At 35.3% G+C, this 12,389-nt stretch overlaps 1 protein-coding gene across 10 annotated transcripts in view; it reads right to left on the reverse strand.

Moving 5' to 3' along the window:
• Positions 1–12,389, reverse strand: part of LOC135105822 (sugar transporter SWEET1-like) — a 124,299-nt gene that overhangs the window by 1,473 nt on the left and 110,437 nt on the right. For 8 of the 10 annotated variants that reach the window (XM_064014419.1, XM_064014421.1, XM_064014422.1 and 5 more), the window contains 2 exons: positions 11,034–11,318; positions 3,272–10,887 (listed from right to left, as the gene is read on the reverse strand). In XM_064014419.1, the coding sequence (XP_063870489.1) occupies positions 10,853–10,887; positions 11,034–11,318 (320 nt within the window). In that variant the 3' untranslated portion in view covers positions 3,272–10,852. Of the gene's footprint in view, positions 2,523–3,271; positions 10,888–11,033; positions 11,319–12,389 lie in introns of those variants that run through there. The other 2 variants (XM_064014424.1, XM_064014415.1) reach the window with 1 other exon arrangement.

Raw genomic sequence — 12,389 nt, forward strand, 5'->3', positions numbered from 1 at the left:
AAATACTTAACAAAACTATTATTTAATCATAAAAAGGTTTCATCTATAAAAAGAAAGACTGTTAACATGTCATCCCTGGAGTGAATATGATCCATGCATCTGTCTAATGAACATCTGTAGTAAAAAAAAAAAAAAACTGTCCCACTGGGATGGCAGTGATAGAAGCACCTTCCATTACTCCTGTCCTTGTGTGCTCTAACCCTCTCTTTTTCCTCTCACCCATTCCTCTAATACACTACTACTACACTGAAGGTCACTCACCCTCATGTATACTCAAAGTCATCTCACTTTAAGCCATTCAAGCCATCATAGCATTCTGCATCTGAATATGTCTACATTTCATACCTTCAGCAATTTTTTTTTTTTACTTCATATGCCAAAGCTTTTATACTACATGCTTTCATTTCTTTAACCATCTTTCACAATGAACGCACCAAGGTAATGAATATTCTCCATGGGAAGCTAATGATACACAATTATTTAAGAATAATAAAAACTATAAACAAAGTCTTCAAAGCCATAGATATTCTTTAACATGATCAACCGAAAATCCAACAAAATAAAGCATTCACAAGGAAGTAAGTTTTTTGTTTGTGATCAAGATGTTCAGCAGCTACTTCAGTAGTGCTTCTAATCTAAGGCACACTCCAGTATAAAAATATTTTTGTTTGAGAGGTTAGTACTACTCTTAAGTCACCCACTAAAGGAATTGTGATTTCCTTTTCCTCTAAACAAAACAAATATGTAGTATGAAATGACTAGAGAAGAACAGAGCCATTCACACACAACTGCATCTAATATACCCACTGTGAATATGGGAAAACACTTGCATTTTTTGGGCCTTAACTAGGATCATCTCTGAAGTTCAGTAATACTCTTACTAATACAACTATCTTTGTCTTGTACACTTGGGACTACTATTCTGAGGATGCCCTGAGACCATGGGCTCATAATGAAGTAAAACAAATGGAAAAGTGCAGTTAAATGACTTGGTGAATGTTTAGTAAAAGTTATCATTCTCTGACACAATATCTCACATTCTATTGTGAATTCATTTAACTCAGAAGTGAATCTTTCATCTGATAATCTGCACATTTCTTTGCAATGACTTATACAATGATATATTACATGACTTATAAGATAGAGGTAAAGATTATGGTTTCCCCCATATCCTTATGTACATTACCTATACTCCATCATGCCAAGTCTGGCATAGTAATTCTGTCACCTGTTGATATGGGAACATGGTAACACTGTCACTGGGTGATGCTCTCACACACTGATTGGCCAACATATTCTTGTCTGTTTTAAAACATGGAAAAATTTTTCTGTTCTTATCAAAACCTTTATCTATTTATATGAATAAATAGTCAAGTACCTTACAAAATAAGGGTTTTGTTCAGAACACTAAATCGTTTTGCCACACATATGATGAGAAAACACAAGTGCTTCAGCCAGTTAGTGGGTGAGAGCATCATTCAGTGGCAGTGTCACCATGTTGTGGCAAAATTACTATGCCAGACCTGGTGTGATGAAATACAGGAGTGGCTTATATTATGGTTCCCTGTATTCTTACATAAAGAAGTTTTTTTCTCTTATATTCTTATGTCAATTGGAATATCTCTCTGCATGGGAATAAACTGTTAAAATCTTTGTACCAAAAGTATACAAAACACTGTCTCACAAAAGCTACATTTGTATATATGCACTAATATAAATTACTTGACACAGAATAAGGCACAGGGCAACACTTGAATACCTACATGTGGGCTAATTCCTGCTCAGTGATAAATTGTAATAGTTCATTTTGTCAGGCTTGACCATTGGCTTCCTACCTAACCACTCAGAGTGGTGACTAATTCCTTTCTCATAACTATACATCAGCATACTATACATTAGCACACCTCATGCTTACATTATTCCAAGAAAAATGTTTCTGAGTTTGATTTTAATGAAAATAAGATGTTTGAGCAAATGGAACATTAATTTCATGCATTGCTACATCGTCATTCAGCAAATTAAAAAACACTATGTTAAGTACTTGATAATTCTATTACCTATTAAGAGTCCTGTCATTTAAGAAATTGATAAGTACTAAAATGCATAATTCCTGTATAAAATACTTTTTACAAAGTAACCTATATATTTTTATTTGTAAAATTTACTCCCTTAGATGCATTATTGAAAATAAATTTGGTTGCACATTTTCATGTAATCATGTCTTAAAATATTGTCACCCTTACAAAAAATGAGGAAAAATATTATCACATTACTGAAGGGAAGAACATCCAACTCTTATGGATAACACTGACTCAATTCATAATAACACTCACTCTCATGTACACACTTGCATGTTACTTTAAAAATTCAACATGTCATTTCAGACTTAAATACAAAATATACAGCTCTGATATAAAATATAAATTGGAATAAATATCTGTGGGAAGGAAGGTGGAGGTGGGTCCAGGCAGCTGCATGCATCCTGCTCACCTATACGGCCCTCGACTCGCCTGTCACATTGTCTGGAAAGCCATGGAAATTTATGATTGCGTTTATGTCCAAACAATACAAGCTTAGCCATCTCGTTATATTCATAAGGCTAAAGATGTTTTGTGTTATTAGTAAATAGTCATAAAAACCAGGCATGTTTAAGCTATAATTTTACAGCTAATTATAAATAACCCTATAGTTAATTTCTTTTTCTATAATTTTCTTTCTTTCTTCTCCATTCCTTATTTTCGGATTGGAGCACACTGTAATAAAGCAATACATATTTATATTCCCTTCCCCAATTTCATAAGTTTTCTTGTTCCATTACTTAATTTCTTAAAAAAAAACATGCTGACCCCTTCAGTGAAAGACATTCTACGACCTTGCTCTCCTTCCATGCTTTATTTTAGCTATATATCATTATTTACAGGACATGTAGCATATTTTGTTGGGTATTCTATGATGTTTTTTTACTAGTAAATTATTTTCAAGTTCCCTGATAAAGAATCTCACCAAAGTTAGAAGAATAATATTTTCCATTATCTGGGATTATGTGAAGATGAAGAAAAATGTAGTTAGTATATTTATAGTTAGTAAGCAGCAAAAAGCATAATTAGTAAGGGAAACAATAGACCTTCAAGAATTCTTCATTTATATTTTCTCCATCTATGGAAAGCACATTAGTTAATTACATACTGACTTTTTATGAAATGCTTAATGTCTCCTAAGCATGCATAACTGCTCTATACTTACATAAAATGAACAAAGTCAAACCACCATGTCATGGCTTAAACCACAAATTTATTGTATCAAGGAAATACATATATTTTAGTATACATGCAGAGAAAAAACTCTCTGAAAGCAAAACAAGAAGACTTTGACTAAACATAAACAAAGCAAAAAGGAAAAGTTTTTCCACACTTGTTGTTTCTACATGAAATAGAGCCCATGTCCATCACAATAACCACATCTCAACAAAAGCTCAGCTTGTGGAGACACAAGTAAACAGTATATTCATACTGTAGTAGTTCTGTGCTATTTTTTAAGGTTGTTTCTACTACTTTCCATTTGGTAATTTTTCAATCACTCAATGGTAATAAACAGACATCTGCAAAACTCAAAAAGACACTAAACTAATCCCAAGACAACTCCTCTCTATCTATAAGTAAAGGGGAGTATGTGGCCCCTAAACTAAAAGATAAGATTACTGCTAAATTATAAGATAAGATTAATAACAATACAGTGAAGGCACAATACTATACAGCCATACATAAACCTTCCATAGCACCTTGGTGATGTTTCTTGCATTGGAAGACAGCATAAAAAGTTATGAGTATATTGGACATGGTTGTACTACACAGATCTTTAATTTAGTCTTTAACTTAATCTTTAATTATATTTACAATGTGTTAGGCCAGAAAAGAACGTTATTTAGAGAGAGAAATTAATTACAATTTGTTGATCACAGTATGATGTTTGAACAATAGTGACTATCTATATTTTTATGCCAGTTCCAAAGAATTTCCTAAAGGAACAGCTGAACAGCTGGGAAATATTTTAGGATAAATGTGACTACAGCAAGCCCAGATAACCATGATTAATGCTATGGTCATGTTAGTACCTAAGAGCAAGTGCTCAATGCCAGACTGGACTGAGATATCTCAATATCCATAAAACCAAAGGCAGAAGTTTTTGCACCAGGTGTCACCTCACACCATTGCTACCCACATGAGTAGGTAGTGAAAAACCTTTCTACCGCTCCTAACAGGCATCAAGGGACCCCACACAATCTAAGTATTTTTATGAAGTGGGAAAATTATGGGTGTGTACAATGCCCCTAAAAACCCCCTGACAGTCCTACCACCTGGGCAGCTCAGAGCACTCTCTGAAACTGGATTTATCCCCACTTCAGCTAAGGTGCTATTCAAATCCACAGAAATCCAGTCACCTGTTGGAAACTAATCAAAGCTACACCTGTGACTCTTTATCACAACTTTGAGGATAGGAAAGAAAAAATGATAAGATTGAAAGAGAATTCCCAGCCCAGCACCAGCAATGAGTTAAAAACAGACAATAAAAAAAAATTGGGATTACACAACCATGAATTATGCCCTTAAGAGAAATAATATATATATATATATATATATATATATATATATATATATATATATATATATATATATATATATATATATATATATATATATATATATATATATATATATATATATAATGTAAGATGGGCACTTGCCCCCCCTCCCCAAAAAAAAGATAGATGGATAGATAGATATACAGTAGGGTATGCGACAACGCATGGTCATTTTAATGTACAACTGCAATAATGCACTGAAATTTTAATAAATATTTAATCAGAATAATGAATCAAAACTAGCATAACAAACTCACCACTCGTGCGAGCACTGGAATTCTAATAATTATTCAATTGAAATAACAAACTGAAACCAGCAAGACAAACTTGCCATTTGTGCAAGCATTAAAATTTTAATAAGAATTTAATTGGAATAAACTAAAACTCGCAAAACTAACTAACCAGCTAAGTGAGCTGCTGCTCACCTACCCGGTGCCTGTCCCTTCATCCCTTTTTTTTTTTCCTTTCCTCTCCCTTCTTTCATCTCGTTTCAAATCTCTCTTCCTCACCTCCCCTCCCTGTTATCTGTCAGAGATAAGGGACAAGGGAGTGATACCTCTCTCTCTCTTTCTCTCTCTCTCTCTCTCTCATTCATTTTGTCATTTTTCTTCATCCTTTCTCACTCTCGTAAACATAATTCCACTTTCCTTCACAATCACTCTTCTATTTAACAATCCTTAGGCTTGTTCTTACTTAAAGAGAGAGAGAGAGAGAGAGAGAGAGAGAGAGAGAGAGAGAGAGAGAGAGAGAGAGAGAGAGAGAGAGAGAGAGAGAGAGAGAGAGAGAGAGAGAGAGAGAGAGAGAGAGAGAGAGAGAGAGAGAGAGAGAGAAATGGCTATGACTTATGGGGGTTTACTGTCTGTATAGCCTACCTACACATGAGTAAATGTGACCTATACTTGTCAAAGCAGTGTGAAGCTCAGGATGGTAAGAATTTAGGACAAGGTGTTAAATTCAGGAGGGTACTGTATATATTTATGTTATTTCAAATGCAGTAGTACAAAATTAATGTGCTTATCTTTTATGTATCTTTTTTTAATTATGGAATTTCTTATATTGTTTTCTGGTTCCCTGGAACCAATTGATTTTTTCCCATAGGTTTTTCAGTTTCTATAATGCACATTTGCCATAATGAATGCTACATTGGAATGAATCAAGTTTGTTGTTGCTCGCATACCCTATTGTGTGTGTGTGTGTGTGTGTGTGTGTGTGTGTATATATATATATATATATATATATATATATATATATATATATATATATATATATATATATATATATATATATATATATATATATATATATATATATATATATATATATATATATATATATATATATATATATATATATATATATATATATATATATATATATATTCAAGCATGACTCTATTAAACAAGGTATGGAAGCACAACATTAAGAACACATAATATCCAGTTTTCCCCTGAGAGCATCAGAGCACAAGACTACTGGCCTCAGCTGCCTCTTTCAACAGCAAAATGTTCCATCTTCTGAGATCATTGTACTTACTCCTCAACTGAATAGCTAATTAGATTTTGTTGAATTTAAAATTTCTATTCAGTTAAGTGTAGTAACCTGAAGACTGACCATGTCCATTCACCAAGAAAACATGAATGATGCAGGTGGAGGGGAGTAGGGAGGGACAGTAAGGCCCCTTTCACACAAATTTTTTTTGTCACTGCAGCACACCATAGCAACAGCTGCACAACACAGGCTTGGCCTCGTTCACACAAATAGCTTTTGTTGCTTTTCAGTGAAGTAGACAAGGTGGTGGTGTGCTCTTCCTCCCAGAGTTGACAGACAACTGACCAAACACTGCACCCAGAAAACACTGAAGGTGTGTAAGTGCCCATGGCTATGCATTACCATCCAAACTGTTTGCTGGCATTTCTGTCATTGTCGTCTTGCTGACAGGATAGCAAGGTGTGGCTGCCGGAATGGCAAAACTGCTGTCCCAAACCAGTATGAATACTCCCATAAGAGTCAATGTATTGCTAGACTGTGCAGCATGTGCTTCAGTGGCAAAAATTGTTTGTGTGAGAGAGGCCAGAGAGACCATATTTGTAATAGGCCCCTCACTGGTTCACAGTGTTTGCCAACAATTTCATTGTTGCTGCCAATGGTCTCAGTGTTGCAGCCGATGTGTTGAGAGCTATGAATATCTAGCAATAGCCAGTGAAACCTAAATACATGTCTCCTTGTGATCAAGCAAAGTTAACAAGAACCTGATCACTACATTGCTGAGTACTATGGTCTGTATTTTTGTCACACAAAAATACATATGATGGCCATATGGTTTGGGTTATGTACAACATCGAATAATGAAAAAACTGTCAGCCAATTAATACACTAAATTCTCAATAATGAACCTCCTCCATCTTGGCCCACACATACCCCTCCAGACCCTGCGAATATCTGAGGCACCTATGCACATCAGCGCCATTAAGTGAGCTTACTACCGCAACACACAGCTGGTGTGACATTACTAAGCTCTGTTCCACATTCCTCAAAAGTTTGTGTTTTAATAACGTTTTTTTAATACCTCACCATCCCCTAACCTACTCATGGATCATGAGAAGAGGACTGAGATGAACACAGTCAATTACAATCACCATAGAGATAACTGAGAAGTACAACAACAGTGCCACCATCATACAACTGAGCAGTTACACATGTATATTTTTTTCCCATATAATCCTTGTTTTGAATAGCAAATAAGTTGTACTATGAACATCTAATTATTATTAATTAATTTTGCAGTCATGAACCTGAATGTATATCATTTTCAACAATGTAGTAAAATAGCAAAAATAATTCCATCTATCTATCTATATATGAGGTCAGCAATCCCACATTGGGTGGCCCAGACAAGGCACCACACAATCACACACATCATTCACACTCTCAGCCCCAATGGCCCCAGGTGGAAAAGGATAGTCTTGTGGTCCACCATACCACACCCCAGGAACCCAGGCACAGCACAGCTGGCCACACACATCCACAGGAAGACCTGACAGCATACTGTACACTGTTGTTTCATAATGAGATCATACCCTATCCTGCACATATTCCAGTCCTGAGACCAAAGCAGATCCAGATCCTATGGAATGCCCCAAACTCTGACTGTGTCTATACACCAATGGGCCCCACTGAGTGCAACAACACCCACCCTCCCAGGTGTCGATGAGACTACGTCATTTTCATGCACTCACCAATGTCACTCTCCATTTACCTATATTATACATATTTGCTCCTGGTTGCTGCACATTCATTCCTCTCTCATTCAGTGCTCTATTCACACAACTAATCCACTCAAGGTGTGGCTTTCCTCTTAACCTTTCACTGAAACCTAATTGTATTATTCTCTTTGCTAGTTTACTTTCTTCCATTCTCTCCACAATGCCCAAACCCTCTTAAACACCAACACATGATAAAGAGGATATCTTGTCTCTTAGATGGCATGGAAGACTGGCAGCTTTAAGTGGTTTTCAAAAGTGCATGGTTTGTTTTTTTGTTAATTATTATTATATTTTCACATGATTATATTATTACTCTTTTTATTACTCATTATTGTTTCATAAGTGTGGTCACATAAATGGCTCTGACACAGGTTTGATGATGGCAATGAAATTCCACTTGGTATACTGACTATACAAAATTATTGCTTGCTCCTTCTGCAAGCCCATGATAGTTTATTATTTTTATTATTTATTTATTTTTATTTTGTAAGTGGCCCACTTGAGAGCTTGTTGATTGTAACTTTTATTAGGATACCATCAGCACTGTTTTTATACAAGATTTTTATAATTTTATCAACCTTCAAATACAAACAAGTATATATTCTCTCTAAAGATATTTAAATGTATCAGAATTTAAGAAACAACCTCAAATGGTTTATACCATTCCAATACATTGCACTGCAAAATACCACAAGTGTATGTGTACTGTCTACCATCACTCATTCACTCATCACAAGGAGATTCTTGAATCTATTATGCACTGCAAATTTTGTGCTCAATGATATTAAGTTTTAATGGAGAAAAAAGGCAGCAAGGTTCCCAGATCCTCCTGATCCCCTTACATACTATGTTTCATAAACATAAAGTACTTAAAAAGCATCATATATGTATATATAAAGGTTTACAAACAACATATTTGTAACAAGCGTTTAAAAGCAACATATTTGTAGCATAAAGGTTTAAAAGCAACATACATGTAACATAGGGGTTTAAAAGCAATATAATATGTGACATAAAAGTTTAAAAACAATAATGAGGGAGCATTATCTGCCAGACAAATTTGGTGTCATTGGATTGTAAAAAACAAGCTACTAATTTTTAAGCAACTTTCACATGAAGGGTTGGTTTATCCAAGTGTAAGGCCAGTTTTTTAACTCCAGAATCCTAAAAGGTTCTACTAAGTATACACTTGGGTGGTCTAAAATTGAAAGGATACCTCTAAACTAAATTTCCCTTGAAAATTTAAGAACACGTTCCATAACCAGTTGCCTTATAAACTGACATCTATGTGTGATATTCTTCAATTTTAAAATAGATGTTGATTAGTAAACATCTCTTGGATACTGGTGGTGTAATTGTTAATGCACTGCGGTCACAACCAAAAGGCCCTGGGTTTGATTCCCTGATTGGGTGGAGACAATTTGAGCGTCTCTTTTTAACTATAGCACCTGTTCCCCAACACAAAACACATATGGAATGCGAGCCAAAGAGTTTTTGCCTGTAACCTGGCAACTCTTCTGACAACTTGCCAAGACACCCTAAGCTAACAGGGCATGGTATATGGCTTATGCCTTTGTCCTGCAGTGGAATCATATAGGCTGATGGTGATGACCATTCCCTCTAACCTGATTAAATGAGTATTTCCCTAAAAAGATCACTATCATTATAATCTCAGCACCACTTACTCCAAACCCTCAAAAGTCAGAAGACATTGAGCAAAATGTGTCACCTTAACTAAGTGGCAATGCATTGTGGTTAACTTCTTGAATGGGTTTATCATAAAATGTCTGAGTGGAGAGAAGGGCAATTATAAATGAAAACTAACCATCGTTCCCATAAGACAATGTAATAAATACTCAAAGTAAACCTTTTATAAAATGGATCAACTGGGAAAAAACATTTCAATTTCAAAATATCTTAGGATTTGAGATATCTGAAATTTTGACTTGGTGCATGTTCTGGTCCTGCTACACACCCACATTCGCTTATAAAATTTTTTTTGACAAAAACACATTGTACTGTATGATATCACACAGAGTATTGCTAGTACTGACCGGTTGCTGAAATATCTTAATATTAAACACTGTGCAGTACTTAAGTACAGTTCTTAAAATCCACTTATCATTAGGTAACTCTAAGCTATTATTTAGAATTTATAAACTGGATTTCTGCATAAATTCAATTCATGAACTGAATTTCCTGAAAGAATCCAATTTACCTAATATTCAAAATACATGATTTATATAGGGTTTACTATGGTAACTCTACGATATACCACACCAGTGTCAACTCACATTTAAACATAGCTCACTGGCAAGTATTATTCTTCCTAAAGATACTGTATGGACTTCATCAAGAATACCCTTGGATCTCATTTTTGTTGTGAGTGTGGGAATTTAGGGTTTAAAGGTGGCATAACTGCTGAATGTTATTTCTTTTCAGGAGCAGATAATAAGAAATAATTGAAAAAAAAAAAAAAAAAAGGAAATTCAAGAGATAAATAATTACCCATTGGAAAAAGATGGAGAATACAAAACTTCATTCATGGGAGGACCCATACTGTCATTTGTTATTGTTATTTGATTTCATATCAACACAAAAAGATAAATTCATATTTTGTACATTAGGTTCTCATATAACAAAAGCAAATGTGGGTTTTCAGAATTTGGTTGTTAACTTGCTTTCTGGCATACACAAGCTACAAAGTAAAGCTACAGCACATGGGTTCATACCAACCAGATCTCCTCATTTATGAATTCATATGATGAATGCAGTGCTAACTAAAGACTGTGTAAAACACTGAGTCAGTAGAACAAGCCTACATTCATACCTACCTATTTCACTGATGTTATGCTTCCTCTCATATTTTCTTCTCCATTATTCAACAGACTTAATTTTTTTGTTGTCCACATTCACTTATCTCATTATAACTTGAGAAAATGTACTTATTTTATCTGATTTCTGGGTGTCCAGTAACACCTGAAACTTTATTCAAATTGTTTTCATTTTGGCTATCCAAAATACCATGGTACAATGCATAATATAATCCATATAAAGACAAAAGGGTTAGTAGGGAGAGGAAGGAGGAGGCATGCATGTATCACACCACACCAAAAAAATTACCTAATTACCTTTTCTCTTGTTGGGGTACACAATGAAGAGAAACAGCTGGAAGCCGGAGAGACCAAAACCAATCAAGTTGGGATACTTGACAAAGCTGTTCTGGATGATGATGCCGTACAGCCACCACAGGCCGCTGACCAAGAATGTGGCGAAGATGAGAGGGAAGGGCAGCATGTCGGTGCTTTGTGTGCGGAACACTTCAGCCAGAGAGACAAGTGGTGAGGCACAGAAGATGATGCTCCCCAGGCAACACATCAGACCAATGCGTGTCTTGATAGTCTCATTCTCATCATCTGCATCCATTAAAATCATATTAGGTGTCACCTCCTAATAGTGAGTATAGCATTTTTCCCTTATTTTGTACAGATACACTATATGTACACAATGACAAGGTGAAGAATGCACATCACCATCATTATTAACACTACATCATCTTCCTCCACATAAAAGTGTAAGTTTGCTTTTTCTTCTCTCTAAAAAGAAATATGGATGGAAAAAATTATTAACAGTATTACCCACAAAAAGTAACTCCATCAAAGAAGAATGGAAACTTTCAAACTTGAGAACCAGCAAGTTCATCCAATGCACAACAAACAATTTTGTAAAAACTATTGCACTCACTAAAAATAGACATTCCACACAATGATGTATAATGCTAATCCCAGCCATCTAATAAAAAAATGAATATACATGACCGTGAATGATACAATATGATTGAATGATTTTCAAACATGAGTTACATAAATCTGCCTTTAAACTTCACTAGGTATTACAAAAATAGTGAAAAAGATGAAAATACAGTTGCTCTAATGCAACAACATTCTATTGCAAGGCTATCAAGCTTGAGAAATATAACATTAGAAAGACTCTCGAAATCCCTTATTTCCTTCTGCAACCCCATCCAATGTCTCCTTTTTTGAGCCCATTAATGTTAAGTTTTGGCATTAAAAATACAATGTGAATGATTGGCTTGTTCACTGTGAAGGTGCCCCCTATTGCTGTCTTCTCTCTAGCTTCAGTCCTGTTTATAACTTCTGGCTTCTCATCCAAGATGAGGTGGATGCACTTGTGATTGATAAGGGAGCTGGGTGTTGGGGCCAGGGTTGGGTTGGTTGGCCACAGCAGCATAGACAAGAGTGGGAACAAAAAAAAAGGCACACATGACAATTGAGTCATTGAGACTAAGCCAGTGGAGAAGTTGAGTGAGCTGTCATTGGCTGGGACAAGAGTAGAGGCTGAGGCAAGAGAGCATGCACCAGATTGGCTGGGGGTATTTACTCACTCCTCTAGTCTATAACTCAGTTATTTAAAACAATGACTTGATAAACTTGGTTCAGTGAAAAGTCATTCAATATGAATGAGTG

Source organism: Scylla paramamosain, chromosome 12 (genome assembly GCF_035594125.1).
Source record: "Scylla paramamosain isolate STU-SP2022 chromosome 12, ASM3559412v1, whole genome shotgun sequence".
Classification (NCBI taxonomy): Eukaryota; Metazoa; Arthropoda; class Malacostraca; order Decapoda; family Portunidae; genus Scylla; species Scylla paramamosain.